The sequence below is a fragment of the Melospiza georgiana genome, chromosome 1, assembly GCF_028018845.1.
Source record: "Melospiza georgiana isolate bMelGeo1 chromosome 1, bMelGeo1.pri, whole genome shotgun sequence".
In the NCBI taxonomy this organism is placed as follows: domain Eukaryota; kingdom Metazoa; phylum Chordata; class Aves; order Passeriformes; family Passerellidae; genus Melospiza; species Melospiza georgiana.
In genome coordinates this window covers 117,881,387-117,903,090 of record NC_080430.1, presented here as the reverse complement: position 1 = coordinate 117,903,090, position 21,704 = coordinate 117,881,387, and the positions used below count along the sequence as shown (strand labels likewise).

The 21,704-nt window shown below is 42.2% G+C and overlaps 1 protein-coding gene across 1 annotated transcript in view; it reads right to left on the bottom strand.

Annotated features, from left to right (window-relative positions):
• The window catches only part of RAB2A (RAB2A, member RAS oncogene family), a 43,133-nt gene extending 24,537 nt beyond the window's left edge, over window positions 1–18,596 (bottom strand). Inside the window, exons 1-3 of the mRNA XM_058022669.1 lie at window positions 18,234–18,596; window positions 6,111–6,182; window positions 2,632–2,699 (exon numbers count right to left, since the gene is read on the bottom strand). Coding sequence (XP_057878652.1) covers window positions 2,632–2,699; window positions 6,111–6,182; window positions 18,234–18,279 — 186 coding nt within the window. The 5' untranslated portion in view covers window positions 18,280–18,596. The remainder of the gene's footprint in view (window positions 1–2,631; window positions 2,700–6,110; window positions 6,183–18,233) is intronic.
• Window positions 18,597–21,704: the final 3,108 nt, after the last annotated feature.

The following is a 21,704-nucleotide window of genomic DNA, read 5'->3' as shown; positions in this document are numbered from 1 at the left end:
AGGGGGCTGGGGCTAGGTGTGTTTTTGCATCAGACTAGTTTTACTAGACTACCAGCTCACAGGACCAAATACTGGACTACAATTTCTAACAGGCATATGTGCATTCCTTAACCATATCTTCTAGTCTGGCCTCATTCAAAAGGAATTCAGTTTGTGTACTCCCACATGGAAAACAGACTGCAGTAAATAGAATTAACTTCTGGAACACGCTCCTAATCCAAACTAGGATGATAATGAAAATGTAAAATATTATTGAGCTATCATACAAGAAGGACACACAAATGGATCTCACAGACATGCAACAGTGTTAGCTTCAGCTGTCCCTGTAAGGTGCAACATATCCTGCAGTGAGGTATGCTGCAGCTTCCATGTGTTCCCATTACTACAACTGGGCTTTCCTTGGGGCTGCAGTGATCTGCTAAAGACAACACAAAATGAGCACTGTTGCACAGAAATATCTGGCCAGAAAAACCTGAATTCTAGAGTTTGATTCTCTTAAGCAAGTGAGTTCACTGTTAAGCAATCCAAACAAATTTTATCAAGTTCTCCACTTATGCCTCTGCTCAGGATTCATCCTGTTCAGTGATGGATTGAAAGCAGATGTATAAGGCTAGCACCAAATAAGAGAAGGGCTAGTGCTGTGACTCAGTAAGCACCAACCAAAACCATAAATAGTTCATGTGTTTCCTTAGCAACAGGTGTAAAATGAACCTTCTCTCATCAAACAGAAGTTGTTACAGCTTAATAAATATAGAGATAGCATGAGTAACACCTACCAGTTTTGGCTAACAGAAAACCAAAAAATGCTCAATGAATATAGAACACAGTAATCTTAGTCATTATGGACATTTGTGTACCTTAACACTCATAAGTAAAATATCTCTTAAGAATTACCTCATCATATTTCTTATTTTTGCTATTCCTTCAGCATCTTTGTACCCAAGATCAGAAATGATACAGTGGAATTCAGATATGCTGATAAACCAAGACTGGATTAGAACAGAAATATCCTGTGTTTTAAAAATCATATTAGATACAGTTAAACTTTTAACTAAGTCCAGTACACTATCATTCACTTCACAGAATTTATAAATCATTAAGTACATCAGCATACAGTCTACTCAGTGTATGAAAGCTTTCAATTAATATTTTTAATTTATGTATGATATACTTAAGAAGCTAGCCAGAAGGCTCCCTGCTCGAATAAAATTTATAAATTATAGTCAAAAGCACTTAGGTTGCCATTTTGGCTGGACAATTTGCATGCATTCAAAACAACAACCAGACTGCAAAGAGCCACCGAGTCAGAGGCACCAGGAAAGGCATGATCTGCTGAAACACAGCTGAACTTCATTCATTATCTAAGGAGATTAACAGAATCAGTTCCAAAGCCAGTAGCAAAATTAGTACTTTTGCCTACAGACAATCTGCTCCAATTTTAGAAAACAAGGACCAATATAGGTATGTAGTCACATGGTCACACTATATACTAAGGGTTTGATTATAAAGCTGTTTTATGCAGACATTTACTTGTTTTTTGAACTTAAAAATATTCAGCCACCTTGGTAGTCTGCAATCCACAACTGTAATAGTAAAAATGCCCAGAGCAGAAAAAGCCCAAAGTAAGCTGGCCATATCTTTCTATGCCTTTTTCCTTAGAACTTCCAATGAGGCACAGGTGCCAGGTGCCTTTTCAAGTAAAGAAGCTGTAAAATAAGTAAGATCTTACCTATGAAGTTCACTGAAATATTACATTTTTTTACATTTTTATATACACATGCACATATGTAGGCATGCGTTTATGAATGTATGTCCATCCACTGATTTGCTGTACCACAAAAAGCACATACATGAGTCTAGGGATCATGTACCTGTCCTGTCAGTTTCTAAAGGTATCCTAAAATGCTTTTAGAAAAGGAAACAGGCAACTCTGTCTTAGGGAACAGTCAAATACATTTAAAAGATATAGCTACCAGTATGAGCATCTTAAACTTGCTTCATCACAAGTGCAGACAGTGACGCTGACTGCTTTATAGTAAAGCGACTGACAACACAAGAATAGCCAATATATGTTCTTAACCTCAAAAGTCAGTCTGAATTTTGGAAGGTGTTTTGAAACTTAAAGCATTTACCAGTCCCTTCTTGACTCAAATATTTACTGTCTTGAACTTGTGTTTTTAAATATCCTATGAAAAGCGAGCCAAGTGTTTTCTTCTACCTTGGAAATGCAAACATGTCCTCTAGAGAACTCTTGATTAAAGGTAGCAAACACATCACAATTTCACAACAGGATTTTGTCTTTACCAAGTCTTGCATGTATGCACAAAGAAAGATTGTTTAGAGAAATGGAAATTCTTGGCAATATAGAAGACTTAAGCCAAATAGTGAGGCAGTATGAATTCCAGTCTTATAAATCTGACAAAGCTTAAGGAAGTTACAGTGCAAATGCCAAACAATACATCACAACAAGAAAAGGATATATTAGCAAATTTTTAACTTCACAGACACCAAAGAAAGCTGCAAGACAAAGTACATAGTCTATGAATGCTGATGATAGAGAGCTTAGCCAGAATAAAGGGAAAGTGAAAAGTTAGTGGAGCAAAATGTTAAACAATTTTTATGATTACTTACCGTATCCCATATCTGAAGCTTTATCTGTTTTCCATCAATAGTGATCATTCGAGCCCCAAATTCTACACCTGAATAGATTTTACAAAACATTACATTATTAGCACATATCAGAAAGAAGAATGTCAACTACTACAAAAGCAAGAATATAAGTTTAAATTCAGTCAATGTTGTAGGAAAATACTCTCTTTCACAACCTGCTTTTAGCCAATTTTCCAGCAGCTTGAAAAAGCTTTCTAGAAGAAAGGTAACTGTTACTGTCCAAGCGTCTGGGATGTATTTCCAACAAAGGTTTCCAAACCACTTGGTAGCTCTAGATTACAGGGAGAAACACACCCCTTTGAATGTAAACAGGAAATTGAATAGTCACAGTTATTTTAACACTCTACCAATGACAGATTGCTGGGGCCAGTTTAGAAGAAATTCAACCTACCATTCCTTATCAATAAAATGATCTATTAAGGGAGCATACAAAGTCACCTTTGACAAGATAAATTTTATTACTGTATTAGTTAAAATTCACCTGTCTTTATGAAAAAAAAAATCCAAAGTTCTAGCTAGTTAAAGATCAAGTTTTATAACTGAGGGGAAAAAAAGTGTGTTCCAAATAGACAAAAGTAACTTCTTCAGTAAAAAATGCAGCCTTCTATACCATTTTAAAAGCACTTGAGACCATAAACAAAGTCATGTATGAACTGAGGCCATTCATGCAGCAGTTAAAATGTAACAAATGGCTAGAGATAGTGGACATATTTAAATACTATCACGCTTCCATTAATCTATAACAATTATTTAAAAAAAAAAAAAAAGATCTGCTAGCTGAAGTTTCACTTAAACTGGTCACTGTCTAGATGTGGACCCAAGACATTCAATTACGCAGCCCTGAGTTGAAATATTCCAAATGTCTTTTCAAGAGCTTGCTTAGAATATTTGAGGGTGCAGTGTTGCTTCCTGTGGAATGACTTTTGGGGAAAGGGGCAGAGTTCCCCAACAGATATTGCAGCCAAATAAAAGCCATTGGTCAAAAACCATTGTGCTTTTTAGCAACCAAATAATTTGCAGCAACTGTATGCAAAGAAATTGAAATAATGGAGGTGGAGAGGCAGCAAGGAGGAAGCAGGTGAATGACACTGCTCTTCCTGAAGTTGACTGTAAAGCCAGGGGAAGGTTCTTGCCCTACTACACATTTAAACACTGAAGGTTTTATCTGATCTCAAAATGTGACTATAGAGCTGTTGATTTAAACTCAATGACCATCTTAAATGTTTAGTTTCTGCAAACAACCCCATAAAAATGAAAACTATATTTATCTTATTTTATCAAAATACATGCCAGGAAAAAATACTGAATTTGAAAAAACACAAACAGTTTGATGGCAAGCTTGTTCTCAAGGAAGGAATAGAAGCTGACCATGTTTATAATAAGGATGTGTCCTACAGGCAGTGGGCAAAACAGCTAGAATGTTTACAATGGTTTATTTAATCAACACATTTTCAGGACTTTTAATACAACCATTAGGGCATTTATTAGTTTAACTCAACCCACTCCATCTCCCCCACAGGGGCATTCATATGACTTTGAACCCATGTTCTTTATTTATCTGTCTTTCCAAATCTGTTTGGGTAATTGGGAGAACCTGGCCAAAAATACACACATGCCTTCACAGTTAAGGAGGCATTTCCAGCCTCTTCCAATGCCCTTAGGGATGGCTTAAAAACAGAGGCCAGACAAAACCAAGGGGAATAAAAAGCAGTTATATTTATTGAAGGGCCTTCAGGTACACTTTGGGCAGATAAAGGCCTCCCTCCCCCAAGGGGCTACACCCAAAAATGGATGACCAGTCATGGGTTTTTGTACTTTTGTAGGTTTGGGCCATATGCATATTGGGGGCTAATTTCCCAATTACAGAGTCAGGTAATGAACTGGTTTACCCCAAGTTTGCTCCCCCTCCTCAAATCACTTCTGTTTACGTTTTCAGGGCCTGAGACAGTAATGTGTCTTTGATTTCCAGACCTAGAGAGGAACTGTTTTGTCTGACCAATATTTGAAAACAGTAGCTAACACTCTATATGCAGTTTAGAGTTATACTAAAGAATTGCAGGATTACAAATACATGAAAAATATAAAAGCTAAAATCCTTCTTCCCTCCTTTTCAAGCAGCTTCCCAGGCTCTATTACTACATTCCTTACTATGTTGTTCCAGGTTCACCGCCTCATCTTACTGGCTTCACTTTCTGCCCTGCTCCCAGATTTCAGCTAACAGTATGCCAAGCAAGGAACTGGCACTACAACCACCCTGCTGAGGTGAAGCTGTTCCCCAGTGCCTATCAGTCTGAGGTGACAGGGCTGCCAAATGCATGAGTGATATATAAGGTGTCATATATTTGGCAGGCCTAAAGAAGAAAGTATGATAATAAGTCATGCCTCCCTAAAGTACTCAGGCTCTTTATTCAGCCAGCCTATCTGCTGCCAAGACCTCACAAATATTCAAAAACTCATGTTAGCCAAAGAAACTGAACTATACAACAGGCACACACAAGGTGTGGAAGGACTGTCAAGAGAAAGAGAATTCATAATCAAGCCACTTGATACATTCTGTTACATGAAGAAAATCTGTTTATATTTCAAGCAGCTATTTCAGTACTTCCAAACATAGGAAGCCTACCTACTCCAGGGCACAAACTAAAAATAGAGACTAGGATACATTTTGTGCAAGGCTCATGATTAAAGCTGATAGGTTCCTTGAAAGAACATGAACAAGTTGAAAGGTTCTGTAACCTCCTCTGAGACTAGCATCTGTTATGCTTAACATCAAAACTGATCTGCAGACTAAATCTGCCCTAGAATTTACTACTACACAATTCCTCTTATTTTGTGTGGAAAGATAAATAAAAGTTGGTATTATTTACTGTAGTTAGATCAGAGGCAATGTGTCAATGTGTATTCATTCCCCTGGTATCAAATCACACCAAACACAAATGGTCCACACCCAGTTGAAGAGTTGGGAAAGAAAATCCCTATCCTTTCCAAAAGCAAATACATTCACACTTCAGTCCTCTATTCAAAAGTCAGTTTCCCCAAATAAATCTTTTTATTCATTTTTAAGGGTAACTTTGCTACAGTTTATCTCTAACTTGTCTTCAAGGTTTTGTGGCTAGGGTACTTTACGTTCCCTACCGCAAAAATGCCACTTCCATCACCATCAGCGCATTTCAAGCTTGTACAATTCTTCTGTGCCTGCTTTTCTGAAGAGAGTTTAGATACTGCAGCTATGAACTTTTCAAATTGTTTCAGATTTCACCCTCCCAATAGAAAACCCCAAACTGACTTTATGAGCTAAAAAATACTCATTAGCTAGAGATGCACTGCCACCTTAATACAGCACAAATCCTGCACTTCTGCAGCACAACAAACTCATAAATGCATGCTGAGGTACCCCAACCACTTAACTACTAATAATGGGCAGCACAAAAAGGACCTACCAATAGTGAGATCGTGGACTGGTTGAAACCGCTTGTCTGTGAACTGTAACAATAAACATGATTTCCCAACACCTAAAAGAAAGAAAAGAAATAAGTGTTAAACAAATTTTTAAAGACGTCTGTAAAGAACCAATAGAAATTAATTCAAGGAAGTATTACACATTGCTTAAAATTAATTACTGGAACTGAAGGTATTAGAACTCATACTTTGAAGTGTACGAAACTTTTTAATTACAACTTTAAAAGTTTTAGAAACATTATAGTCAAAGCAGATCTTTTCAAAAATTGAACAAAAATTAATTATTCTTTTGAGAAAGTAGTTCTGCTTTAAAATTAAGTGGAAAACAAGTTTTCGCACAGACCTTCAAAGTACCATTTTATATCCTCTCTCCTCAACAACTACAGGGTTTGCTACTCCTCACAACCCTTTATCGGCTTCTCCTGCAGTACTTTCAGCTTTTTTCCAAGCTAACTATTTCCTCAATAGCATCAGTCTCCCATCTATCTCTGTATCTATCCACTGAGGTAACCACAGCATGTCTGTGGCTGCTCACAGCCACTATATGCTGCTGCCCACTGGTCCCCCCCAGGCAAAAAGCATTCCAGGAAGAGTCAGACAGGTAACACAAACACCGACCCCTCAGACAACTCGTGTCAGAAATCATCATAACTATTTCCCATTACACGGACACTGGTCAGCAAATGGGCAAGTTCTTCTGTATGTGAAAGCACAGAAAAGTAGAAGTTAATGCAGTCAGCAAGAGTACTCAAACTACCTAGGTTTGTAAATATACTACTTTTTACAGTTATTTTTTCCTTCTTTTACTTGGAGGGGTTATTCTTCCTGGTCTGTGCAGTCAAACTTCATCTTTTCAGCCCTTAAAATTTGACAGCAATATATTTGGTTTAAACTCTGAGCTATTATCACATAACATACTATACTGTAGCATCCAAGTTCCTGCTGTACTTTGTTTTATCTGTCCAGCAAGATAAAGCTATTCTAGCCACACAGTAGAGGTCAGCAACAACTCATCATAAGAGACATATCTAGTAATAAAAGATAGCAAAACAAAGATATAAGGAAAAGAGCCACACTACTGACAAAAGATACACATACCAGAAGTTTGCATATAGTGACACTGGCCTTTCTAGTACCAAATTCAGCAAAGTTTTTTAGTATGGTTTAATAAGGAAACAAAGCCTACAGAAATATAATCACCACATATTTTAGTTTGGACTTTAATTCTAAGACCAGTAGCCAGTTTCAACCAAATCTAACAGAAACAGGAAAGCTGCATTTAGTTTTGTCACAAAATGAGTTGTGGCCAACTGATGGCACTCAGATTAATATCCCAAACAAGGCAGCAATTCCAACAGCCTAAGCCAGTTGCTAGTGCTGCTGTCTCTACTCTGTCCTACAGTATGCACCAGTCCATTTCTCCACAAAGCTTAGATGAGTTCTGAGGCAATTTCAGCCATCTGCTGGGTTAGCATGCTAATCTGACAAGAGGAGTGACAAAGCAAACAGAAATGGCTTAATGCAGGGTCAGACAAGCCTAAGAGTTAGTTCAAATGAGGGAAAAGAAATGCAGCAGCCAGCAGATCAATAACAGAGTGGCATGGAGCTGTAGTCCAAGGCAAAATTTGCAGCATCTGCCTTACTAGATTTATTTTCTTTAGCTTTCTGGCTTATGATGGCAAGCTATCAGAACAAAAGCAGCTTTGAAGCAGGTATAGATTCTGTCTGTAAAAAAGTAGTTAACATAAGAGAAGTTGAGGAGGAGTGGGGGAAAGAACTGCAGGGAAAAAAAGAAACAGAAAGGCAGAATATGGGAGCTGTAGGGACAGAACACAAAACTGCACAAAATTTTAAAATATTAATAATTCTACTCAGAGAACAGCTCTTGTCACAGCTGGTGAGCGAGCCTAGCAGGGGAGGGACTACACCAGATTTGCTGTTTGCAAACAGAGATGGGCTGGTGGGAGATGTGGTGGCTGGAGGCCATCTGGAGCACAGTGATTGTGAAATTACAGAATTTTCAATATTGGGTGAAACAAGGAGGAGCATCAATAAAACTTCCACACTGGACTTTCAGATTCTGGCCTATTCAATAGACTTATTCAGAGAGTTCCTTGGGAAGCAGCCTTTAAAAAGAAAGGAGTCCAGGAAAGACGGGCATGCTACAAAACGGAAGTCTTGAAGGCACAGGAACAGACTGTCCCTATGTGCTGAAAGATGAGCCAACAAGGAAAATGACCAACCTGGATGAGTAAAGAGCTCTTGAAGGAACTAAGGAAAAAAACCAGGATGTATCACTTTTGGAAGGAGGGTCAGGTATCTCTGGAAATGCTTAAGGGAATTGCTAGGTCATGTAGGAAAAAAATTAGAGAGGCAAAAGTCCAGATAGACCTCAATGTGGCCACTTCTCTAAAGGACAATAAAAAAATATTTTTATGAATACACTAATGGCAAAAGGAAGGGCAAGGACAACCTCTATTCTCTACCAGATGTGAGAGGGAATTTAGTAACTAAAGATGAGGAAAAGGGAGAGTGCTTAACACTTTGTTTGCCTCAGCTTTCAACAGAAAGACAGGCTGTCCTCAGGACAACTGTCCTCCTGGGCTGGTAGGTGGTGTCAGGGAGCAGAAGAGCCCCTCTGTTATCCAGGATGAAGCAGTCAAAGACGTGCTGAGCCACTAAGATGCTCACAGATCTATGGGAGCAGATGGGATCCATCTGGTGATGAGGGAGCTGGCACATGGGCTTGTTAAGGTGCTGTCATTTACCATCAGTCCTAGCTCAGCTGGGAAGTCCTAGATGACTGCAAGCTGGCCAATGTGATGCCCATCCACAGGAAGGGCTGGAAAGGAGGATCTAGGAAACTACAGGCCAGTCAGTCTGATCTCAGTGCCCAGAGAGATTATGGAACAGATCATCTTGAGTGCCACACAGCACCTACAGGATGGCCAGGGGATCAGACCCAACCAGCATGGATTTAGGAGGGGCAAGTTTAGCTTGATCAACTTGATCTCCTTCTATGACCAGGTGACCCACCTGGTGGATCTGGGAAAGGCTGTAGATGTTGTCCACCTGGACTTCAGCAAGGCCTCTGACACTGTATCCCACAGCACCCTCCTGGAAAATCTGGTAGGATACAGCTTTGACAGATGCTCTCTTCACTGGGTCAACCACTGGGCTGGATGGGCCCAGAGAGTGGTGGTCAACAGTGCTGTGGCCAGTCATTAGTGGTGTCCCCAGAGATCAGTGTGGAGCCAGTCCTGTTAATATCTTCACTGATGACCTGGATGAGGGGATGAGTCCACCATCAGTAAATCTGCAGATGACACTAAGCTGGGAGCATATGCCAATCTGTTGGAGGGTAGGAGGGCCTTGCAAAGGGACATGGGATGGTTGGATGGATGGGCAGAGTCCAATAAGATGAAGATTAACAAGTCCAAGTGCATTTTGGCTACAACAACCCCCTGCAGTGCTACAGGCTGGGGACAGTGTGGCTGGACAGTGCCCAGGCAGAAAGGGACCTGGGGGTGCTGGTCAAGAGCTGACTGAACATGAGCAGCAGTGTGCCCTGGGGGCCAAGAAGGCCAAGGGCATCCTGGCCTGCATCAGGAACAGTGTGGCCAGCAGGAGCAGGGAGGTCATTCTGCCCCTGTACTCGGCACTGGTGAGGCCACACCTTGAGTGCTGTGTCCAGTTCTGGCCCCTCAGTTTGGGAAGGACCTTGAGAGGCTTGAGCGCATCCAGAGGAGACAACGAGGGCGGTGAGGGGCTGGGAACACAAACCCTGTGAGGAACGACTGAGGGAGCTGGGGGTGTTCAGCCTGGAAATAGGAGAGACCTTATCACTCTCTACAATTCCCTGAAAGGTGATTGTAGTCAGGTGGAGGTTGGTATCTTTCTCCAGGCAACCACTGACAGAATAAGAGGACACAGTCTTAAGCTGCATCAGGGGAAGTTTAGGTCAGACATCTGAAAAAAATTCTTCACTGAGTGATTGGGCAATGGAACTGTCTGCCCAGGGAGGTGGTGGAGTCACAATCCCAGGATGCGCTGAAAAAAAGACTGGACGCAGGACTCAGCGCCATGGTTTAGTTGATGAGGAGGTGTTAGGTTAGGTCATAGGCTGGACTTAATGATCTCAAAGGTCTTTTCCACCCTAGGTGATTCTGTGAACACTGTTCATATACACAGATAACTTTTATATCACCAATTAAATAAAACTGCCCCACTGGAGAACATAGTCACTGCCCCACTTAAAAAAAAAACCTGCAAGTCACACCAGAGATAGCTTTTGCCATTGACCTTGCAAAGCGATTTCAGTTTCAATGGATAAAACCTTAAACCAATCCAATATTCCTGCACAAATCTTACAAATGTTGGAACATTTCAACATTTCAAAATCTAATCAACAAAATGACATTGGATTAGGTATTCCAGCACTAGTTCTCAAGTGGCAATCTGATATTTCTTCTCCTTCTAAGGCTGGTGACCAAGTCAGTTGAATTGAGCCTACAGACACCAGCCTCAGCAGAGTGAAGATGACAGACAAGCACAGCCCCTTTGATGCAGGCTCGGTCTCAGACTGGCACAAGATGAATGCACTTCCAGTCACTCCTCCATAGCAGTCCCTTTAGGAGCAGACTGCAGGCTGATGGGCTCACACAGAGAAAGCAAAGAAATAACTAGTTTCTCTTTAACGCCATTCTTGCTGGTTCAGAACCTTCCAACAAAAAACCCCGTCTCAAAGTTGACTGCTGTTGACTGAATTAGAGGTTTCATTTTAATTTTATGGTTTTCAGATACTGCATGTTCGTATCACAAAAGTTCTTATGAAAACAGTTTGCAGTCCAAATCACTTCCAGGGCTTGAGTTAACTCCCCTATCATAGACAGGAGCATGTATCACAAACAGGAGCTGTATATGAATGCCTGAGTAGTTTTCCACCTTGTGACATAAACAGATGCAGCAAAGATCAGTTAACAGCTGCAGGCAGCTAATTCTATGGCATGCAGGTGGTTTAAAGTAACTACACCAGTTAACTCTAAGAACAGAGTGGCTGCTTACCAGGTAACTTGTTCACTTAGCACTGTAAATATTACACCTGAAATGAGGCAGACACTGTGAGAAGTAGCTGAGAACATCTTGACGACAGTCAATTGCAGAATGCAAAAGGGATAGATTCAGTTATTTATTAACCCATTCTCCATTTTACTGCCACAATTATTTTAATATAGCTTCAGATAAATCACCCCAGGAAAAAAAATCCAGTGTCTTCATACGAGATTGCTTGGATACCCTTCAACAACCACAGCAAACAAAAGCTCTTGCTTAGGAACAAATGAAAACAATGGGTTATGTGCTCAGAGGGAAGGCAGCTTGCTTCTTTGCAAGTGCCTGTTTTAGGATCCCTTCATTGCTTCCTAGCACTCAAACAATGATGGGAGTAGAACTTGTGCTACAGCAATTTTACCCTCCAGCTTTAAATTCTGATCCAGCAGACTGAGTTGATTCTCTAAATTCCTCTACCTCCCTTAACAGCTTCCTCTTAATCTGGGTGCAACTCTGCAGTCAGTTTCCTTAGATAAGGCATTGCCAGAAGTTTGTTGCTGTCCACTCTGGCCCAGCTTCAACACAGCCCTTCTTTATATACTTGTGTTTATTTCAGGGCTCAGCAGTAAAGCTACCCTTGTCACTCATATGCAACAAGCTACACCAAGAAATGAATCCAGGACAGTACTACACTCATCCAAAACAACAGTACATGCATGAGACATGGGCTACAGGAAAGGGAATGGTTCTTCTTTTCAGTAAGAGGCTGCACCCATAGCACTTAAAAAAAAAAGCAGCTCTGGAACCACAGCACAGGTGATGGTACAGCTGAGCAAGTTTTTGGCTAAGAGAGCTGATTTGCATCCTTCTCCCTTTCTTGATTCCCTGTGAATAGGGCAAAGAAAGTTCAGTTACTGGCTGCAGAGTCAGGTGTGTACTACTGAATACGAGGAGAACTTACAGGCTTTCCTTACCTCTAGACAAAACTCTTCAGTGTTCCTTCCACTGATGTTTGACTTGAAAAGCTGACCTGGTTCAAAACTAATAACGTGTCAAAAAAGAGGTTAGGAGAAGGTTGAGTTTCCTTACTTGCTCACCTAAGCACCAGTATAGCCCCAGAAAGGTGACAGAGGAAAAGAACTGCAGTAGTAGTCCTCTCAACCACGGAACAAAAACTGAATGCTAAAGAAAATCTCCTGTGTCAATCTGCCTCCTGTCTCTGGTGAGTAGACACACTCCTTCCCACACACCTCCACCTCCTTACCCAAAAGGGCTCTTGCACTCTTTTAAGTGTACCTACTATTTGTTTAGTTTTGTTTTTCAAATCATCTTCATGAGCTGAGCTGGCCTTTGAAGGATCACACAAGCAGTGATGCTGAGAGCTAAGAGGCAGCAGAGCTCATAGTTGAGACAAGAAGTGGTAACAAGGTCTGCTCGTTTTGGCAGCAGATAAACCCTGGATTAATTCAACAGTCTCACAGAACTGTTTTTCTTGTACTTGATGGTGATCAATCAGTCCACCACACACAGAGATGAAGACCTTCCTCCCTTTGATATCTTGCTCTCACTAATCTTCCTAGATCCAGTTTCCTTCCTTGAAAGTACTCCAGACTGTGGAAAGCACAACCACAAGACCAAATCACATGGTTCAGGCACTAAGTGAAAAGCTAACCTAAAAAGAAGGTAGTTTTCTACTGCATTAGTGAGTGGATCCAGATCATGGCACACTATCACAGTCACCGCAAGGTAAGGGGAGCAAGAACTCCTTCTTTCACATGTAACCAACTGTGTCAGTTTGGCCGTCCATGAAACCAGTGCCACAAAAACAACCGAGCTGAAACAAGCTTCTTGCTTTCTTACCTTCCTTCAGAAAAACAGACAAAAATAAATCTTAAAAATAGGGTGACACAGCTTCAAATAATGGGCAAGATTATATATACGATTATTACATATATACATATTATATATAAAAATAGATTATTATCTAGATGATACATATAGGAACCCAGATTTAAAACTAACTTTGATTTTAACCAGGTAATCACACATTACAAATGTCACAAGATATATACCTTTAACCTGGTTTATGAGATACTTTTAGTTCTTTCCAGTAGCCTGCAGAGCTTCCAGATGTTTCATAAGCCCTTTTCTTATCACAGGCTACCATTCATTCCCTCTCTCCTCCCTTTTTAACCACAGCAGCTTTATCAAACTCTGGAAAGTGCAGTATTATCTTTTCATGGGCCTAGGCATAATAAGACATGAACCTGAAGCAAGGATTTTTCTTAATCTCATCTCAGTCAGTTATGTTTTAGTCAGAACTCTACCATCAAGCGGGAAAGCTTTACTTACATTTATTGGAAGGACAAATGAAAACATTCCGAACTGTCACATACGGAGCAAAGGGAGCTCACATACAAATGTAAGCATGGACAAGAACAGAAGAAAAACAACCTCTAAAATCCTTCATGCTGCCTATGTAATTTCAGGAAAAGTAATAAAAATGGCTCTTTTACAGCTGATTTAGCGTCAACACTTCAACATTTTCAATAGCATATTCAAAACCAATGATGTAAATTTTTCCTTTCTACTAACAATTAGCACAGGCATACAAAGTTAAAGGAGCTGTTCAGCTTTACCATATTGCAGTTTGTATGGCACTGCTCCACTGCTAACTGTATGTTTTAAAGGTAAGTAAAAATTATTTCCAAATAAAATTAAGCTACATTTGAGTCTATAAAAAAACTTCATTTTCTGCATGAAAATGGAGTTAGAAACTGTCAGCCATTCATAATAACATGGTTTTAGATGAAATTGGAGGTGGGGTTGGGTTAGATGTTTTTGAGTGGCAAGGTGTCCGGGGTTTCTTTTAAAGAAATAAGTATTGAGAATTAGTACAAGTGTGCACACAGCCACTTGTTTCAGCAGCCTCATGAAACCTTTTGTATAGACATATAGTTTGTTAATTCTAGTTAACTTCTAAGAGGCTAAGAGGATGTTCTTATACAATACCTAATATCTGCTCTTTTGGGATTAAAGCATAATTGAAAGGGTCTCAAAGCAAGATGTAAGTAGTACAGACCAGTCCTCTGGTTTTCAGCACAAACAAGTTCATGAGCTATTGCAGGATATTAACATCAGATCTGGGGAGATGAAAACCAGTTTAGCCAAGAAGTACTACTACATACTTAGATAAAATAAGGGCAAAAGACTCTAATCATACACATAACTAGCTACTAACAGCTGCTGTTCCAGAGCAAAGAGCAAAGACATTAGAAGTATTTCACAAAGAGGATTGAAAAAGAAAGTAAATTCGATTGCTTAATTTCAACATTTGAAAGTCTCCTAGACAAGTGAAATGGCTGACTAGACAGCTTACTTTACTCTAGAAAGTGAGAATTAGATCACCAAGCAACTCTATTTTCTTTCATCATCACCTCCTAATAGGAGTAACTTAGAGACACTCTTGGTCTAGGAGCAGCAACTGCCCGCTGAAATTGAAAGGTGAGTGAAAGTCCATTATGCAAAAAGCTCAGAGTTGCTGCAGTAACAGATTTAAGAAAAGCAGATGGACTTGCCCATGGAAAATGCAGCAACACTGATTGTAAAAAGACACTGAGATAGGCTGCAACTGACGAGTTATGCTGGTGGCAAGAAATGTGACCATTGCAAAACTAGTACTTGAGGTATCCTAAAGTTCAGGAGCATTCTCTGCTGGAATCTAGCAAACACACTCTAATATAAGAAAATTCTGATTAATGTGTATTACTCTGAAAAAAATATTCCAGCTGTCATCTTCACAGAAATCTTGTTATCATTCCCAGTTTATTACCAGCATGTACATGGTACACTGCTGCTAACAAACATATAAGTAAAGATTTTACCATTACATAGAAAAAAACTAGAAGAAAAAAATGACACTCAGTCACCAACTGCACAAACAGACAATTCTCATAGGCCAAACAGGATTTATCCTAGCTCAGATCAAAGATCATCTCAACTTCAATTGGTGGCCAAAGGTAGATGTATAGGGAAGAGTGGATGAAGACATCAATCAAAATCAAAGACCATCAACCATAAAGGCAAAGATCTCAGAGGTACAGCCCTATATAGCAAGCACCACTCATGCTTCTAAATTCATTTGCAAACTCCTACAATGCTTTGGAAATAGCCAGATCAGAGGATTTTTCCTGGTAAACTCTCACAGTACTCAGTATTACACAGTACTTGTATTTTTCTCTTCAAACTCCATAGCTCCAGCCCCACTGCTACAATGTAAAAACTACACAGATTTATGTCCATGTTTTTCAGCACCTGGAATACAACTATGCCATTTCAGGTCTCTCCCATAACAGAAAACTAACTAGATCCTAAGCCAGTTCCAATTATACAGAATGCCATTTTTATATATTAAAAAACTCAGTTAAGATCCAGACTAGGAGCAATTCCAAGTTCATAACGCTACCATGCCTGAAGTACCAGAGAAAGAAAAGAAGTCAGTGAATGACAATGACCAATGAAACAGGGAATGCAAAGGGACAAGAACTGCTGAGCGCAAGGCAGTCTTGCACAGTCAGTCTCTGTGGCTGTCATTTTAAGAGACTGAGATCATCCTGAATTCCTGTGTTTAAGCAAATGAAAGCATGTGGAATCACAATTCAGAGAAGGCACACAGAGGTGTCTTGTGTAACTCCAGGGGGGTTTCGTTGGTTTGCTTATGGATGGCACAACCTACTTTGTTTTTCAGTGCTGAAAGAGGAGCTAAATGTTAACATCAGTCCTCAGCTGAGTCTCTTAGTTTTCTCCTACAGTTTGTTTACAACTAACTGCTGAGTCACCAGGCAGCTGAGGCATTTCCAAAGACTCTAAATCAAATACCAGAAACAAATTTCTTGATTGCTATTAAATCTACATGGTCTGCAAGGCCGTATCTTCTCTGGCTGGCACACTGTGGGAATCCACCATGGGAACTGAAGAGGACAGTCACCATCCACTCTTAATTTTCACTGTCAGAAGTTTGAGTTCAATGGCCTTCATCTGAGGAAGAGCAGACTGCCACCACCATCTTGGCAACTGTGCACAACATAAATTGGCTCTTCAGTACTTGCTCTATTGGAATACTTAAAAGGCTCACAGGAGATCTAAATAAAAGCAAAACCAACTTACCACTACTGACATATTCAATTCACTTCAAAAATAATCATTGCAGTAGCTTTAATTAGCTTCCTGTAGCAACTCAAGAATTCAAGCCACAAGAATTAAAAAAAGAAAAAAAACAAAAAAACTAACCAAAAAGCCAACAACAAAACTGTGAGCTGTTTTCCTCTCTGTGTTTCCTGTCTCTTACTCTTCTGATATTTGGCTCTTAAGCAGCTGCAACAACTTCAGAAATGACACATCCATTCTGTATTTCACATTTCAAGCAACTCAAATTCAAGAGTGCAGTACAGACCAACACACTAAGGATATTTCTTTGTAAAAATTTAATCAGTATACAATCAATACACCAAAGCAACTGTAAGCTGCTGTCTACCACTTTAGTGACTACAGTTTTTAGAGATGCACCAGAATTGGCTACCTGTTCTGAACTGTCATTCTGAACTGTGCACTACCATCTTGCATCACCCCAGCCTGACAAACCTCTTCTTCCTTCTCCTGAGTTTGCACAGGTAATATCCTGTTGTCCTGTCCTGGCTTGATGAACTGGCACTCAAGCGAACACTCCGCAAAATTTTCAGTTATCATCGACAGCCTAAGGCTTCCAACATGGCCATTATAGGTGTGATATATTTCTAACAATTCATCTGTATTACATCTGCTACTGCAGAATCCTAAAAAAGCTTTCAGAGTTTAAATGTACATTTAAAAAGCAGATAAAAGTCACATAGTAGTTGCACCCAGTGTACTTAACAACCTCATGTGTAATGCAACTACAATGTATAATTATACTCCACCAACAGATAATTTGGTTCGTAGGTATGAAGTATGAAGGCACCTTCAGAATAACACCTAAAAAACAGGTGTGTCATCAAACTTATTAGAGAAGGCATTTAGGCAGGTATGAGGAAAACAACAAGGAAAACACACAATACACAGGCACAATGGTTAACTAAGTTAGCTACCTTGTCCTGACAATAGTTTGATCAAAGTATGCTACTCCCATCCATACTAGGCCAAAGAAGCATAAAACATATTGGCAAAGGAGACTCAAGCAGCAATTCCTATCAGCATATGGCTCTGCATTTGTAAGCACTATTATTTGTCGCACAGCAGCCAATAACAAATAGAATGGAGTAAGTTTTTGAGAAATGTTCAAGGCTAGGTTGGATGGGGCCTTGAGCAATGTGATCTAGTGGGAGCTGTTCCTGCCCATACGGGGGGAGGATGTGACTAGATCATCTTTAAGCCCCAGTCCAATCTCCTGATATTCTATGAGTCAATATGCTTTTAAAAAATGACAAGAAACATGTGGAAAAGCAGTGGCGTGTGTACATACATACACATAAAAAAGAGGTCCCTATAAATTAGACTGGAAGAGCCAGTGCTTTTAATTCTGCTTTGACAGCGTGTCTTCACAGAGTTTGTTACAGCAGCTCCAGCCGAGACTGGAAAGAGCATCCTTGCAGCCCGAGCTGAAGGTACCTCGCAGCAATGAGACAGAAACTCATCACAAAACTGCGGGGAGGAGTGCGGCCTCGCTACCACAAGGCTGCAAACCACGGGCACTACCCAGGTCTAGGTTTCGCTGTGACAGCGCCTTCTCCCTCTCGCGGGCCCGCTCTGCCGCCGCAGCCGAGGCCGTGACACAGCCCGAGCTGCCCGCGGCCCGTCCGCCAGGCCCGGGGGCGGCTGCCAGCGGCCCAAGGCCGTCGGGAGACAAGGCCGAGGCCGCGGGCGGGGCCCGGCGCAGAGGCGGGGGGGAGACACCGCCTCTTCCTCGCGCGGAGCCACCACGTCGGCGGCACTGCCAACACTGCGGAAATGGGCGCGGGGAGCCGGGCCTTCCTCTCCGAGTCCGGCCCCGCTCCGGCGCGGCCCGGGCCGGGCTCACCCACCTGTGTCTCCGATGATGATGTACTTGAAGAGGTACGCGTAGGCCATGGCCGCTCCCGGGCTGCCGCTCCCGGGCTGTCCCGCTCTCGCTCCGGCGTGACGCGCGCGCTCGCCGCCCGGGCTCGCGCTGCGGAGAGGCGGAAACGGGTTAACGGCCCCCGGGCGGCGCCTCCGCCCTCTCGCTCCCTCCTACCTCCGCCCCCGCGCCGCCGCTGGCGGAGGGGCTCTGCTCGCCCGGTCCTGCTGTCCGCCCTCCCTCGCTCCCTCCCACCGCGGCCCCGCAGGCGCCGGGAAAGCCGGAACGCGGCGACGGCGGCGAGAACAATAAACAGGCGCCGAGCAGCCCCCGGACCCTCCGGCGACGTCAGCGCCCGCCCCCTCACGCCGCCCCGCCTCCGACCCGGAAATGCTGAGGCGCTCCGCCGCCTCCCGCCGCACGCAGGGCGGAGCCTGGGCCCCCGCCCCGCGGGACTGAGGGCGGTGGCGGCGGCGGCTCCGGGCCGGGGGGCTTTGGGGAGATGCCATCCCTGCGTGCCGAACCCATCGGGCTGGGAAAGAACCCTGGGGTCATAGAGCCCTAGCCGTGACCAAACACCACCGTGTCAACTAGACCGGCGCACTGAGTGCCACATCCAGTCTTTCTTTACCAGGGACCGTGACTCCCCCACCTCCCTTGGCAGCCCATCCCAGTGTCTAAGCACCCTTTCTGTGAAAACGTTCTTCCTAGTCTTCAACCTCAATTTCCCCTGGTACAGTTTGACACTATGTCCTGTCATGCTGTCGCTGGTCGCCGGGAGAGGCAGCCGACCCTCCGCTGGTTGTAACCTCCTTTCAGGGAGTTGTAAGGACTGATGTCAGCCCTGAGCCTCTTTTTTGGCCAGACTAAGCCCCAGCTCCCTCAGCCGCTCCTCACGGGATTGATAATCCAGACTCGTAGCCCTTCCTTGGACCAGCTCCAGCGCCTCAATGTCCTTCCTAAACTGAGAGGCCCAAAGCATAAACCCTCTGAGAGTAGCCAGCAATGATCTGTTTGGTAGAAGTGTATCTTCATCACATGTGTTCTGGCCTGAAAGGGTATTTTCCCTTTCTGATTCTGTCTTTCCTCACTGAACTGAAAGCAATGAGCCAGGGGAGTAACCTAAATTCACAGCTGGTGTTTAGGACTTTAATTTCTTAGAGCTCACATGGGATTGGTAAACTGGAAGAGGCTTCAAGGTCTTCCATAGTCTCAGCTGCTTCATGAAGTGTCTGGTGTACCCTGACCTTTGGACATGGGCAGTCAAAGGCAGCCTGGCTCACGTATCACAGCCATGCTGAGGCTACACCAGATGCCAAAGGTAAATGTGGCAGGACACTCCAGTCAGGTCATGCTGGTGAAGCTTTGGGATTCCCTTCAGCTTGGCTCTTTGTGGGCTGGGGGTACTGTTCAAGAGCTATTGGCACATTTTTCATATAAACTGACATTTTACTCCTCTTCTGGCTCTCTGGTGGAATGGGAGTAAAAGGTGTCTGTCTTTTAACTTTATAGAGGATTTTATTTGTGGTCAACAGCTTGGACAACATTGATCTACATTGCTTCTAACAGGTGTGCATCCAACTTACTTGTAAAAATCTTCAATAAAGCTTATTGTGCCAAATCTTGTTGTCATATTTCATGACCTGAAACCCAGAATGAAGCTTTTTTTTAAGAAAACAAAAATCCTGTCTACTGTGGATGTGTAACGCCCCCCCAACCCCGCCCCAAACAACACTAGAAAGTGGAAGGAGCTCATTTTTATACTCTAAACATATCTATCTTTTCCACATGAAAAATTCTGAGCACTTGTCAGATGTTTGCCTTCTATTTTTTTTCTCCTCTGTACTTCTCCTAATTTCACAACACTATTTATTAAGTGTAGAGCCCAAAGAGCAGTTCTCACGTGTCTCTAACCAGCCTCATCACCTCAAAACCAGCAAACGAGTATTTCCAGTCTTACCCCTCTCTGAATGTGTTTGTTTGTTTTTAATCAACAACATCTGAATTCTTGATACTAGATCCCTATTCTAGACAGTTACTACTCAAAAGTATCCATACATTTGGTATTTCCCTATTAGCACTGTTGTTCCTCTTGCTGAATTTCAAGAATTTTGATTGTGGCCCCTCAGTTTAGCATAAATATTTGATTTTTTCTCTTTTCATATTATCTCTGCCATTTTGTTACCCAGGCTGTTCATGACAATATTGAATAGGTCTTGCATGGACACGACAGGACATTGAGAAGTGGCATGTAAAATTTTGTCCTAGTTTAAAAACCCTCTCCACACTGAAAAGAGCCATTTCTCTATTATTTTATTTGCAACTAGTTTTGATGTACATTTTTGTTAATAAACAATTCCTAGCCAGAATGAGTTTTCTCAGAGTAGCAGATTTTTGCCTTGCTTCCTATGAAAGTTAGGCTACTGTTTGCACATATTCCTGTGTGTCTCTGTTTCCTGCCCTAATAATGATCATGAAATCTGGCATCTGGATGGAGCAGGGTACATCAACTGAAGGAAAGGCTGCAGTTGGGGTCAGCTGTCAAACCCAATCAAGAATTCACAATAAAACAAGTCTTCTCAAGTGCTCCCTCAGCAGCTAAGCCCTTCAGCTGGCATTCTGACCCCATGCTGTTGGCATGGGTTTGTGTGACCTCAACCCCTGGAGACAAAGCTGTAGGAGATCAGGCCATAAGCAGATAAGATCTCATCCAGTATAAGTAAAGGTTGCTCTGCTAGGGATGGGGTAGCTCTGCTCCTCCTAATCTGCTTGTGGACCCTCCCTTGTTCTAGCCCTGTCAGAGTCATCTGCTGAATAGAAGTGGCTAAGCTTTAATTTTTTTTATATTAGCTTTCAGGCAAAATCATCCTGGATCCCACAGCCACACCAACAAACTAAATAACCTCATCAGTTGGATCCCATCTCTGTCCATGCATCCTCACTGCTCCCAAAGGGCCATGTTGTTGTGAAGGCTAAAGCTCACTCTGTGAGGTCAGTCATGCAGACAAGTATCAACTCTCAAGGTGAGCTCTCTCCTGTAGCTGCCTCCCCTGTGACTGGCAGGATGAGGTAGAACTGTGTGGGCTTTCGTGTCCTTCACCTTTCCTTCAGAGCTCTGTTTTTGTTCATCACATGCTCCAAGTCTCCATTAGTACTACTGGGGATTCCTACATGACTGAGCCACGAAAGGTATTACTCTGAGGGTTGGTCAAGTCTTGACACTCTGTCCTCAACATCCCAGGGTGTTAAGTTTCAAGTGTGTTTGATGGTGACAGACTTTTTAATAGGACTGTAGTGATAGGATAAGGGGTTTTAAACTAAGAGAAGGAAGATTTAGACTGGATATGTGGGAAATTTTTTTTTTAGTGTGAGATTGGTGAAGCACTGGAAAAGATCACCCAGAGAGGTGGTAGAAGTCCCATCCCAAGCTGCAAACCAATTAGGTTGAAGATGTCCC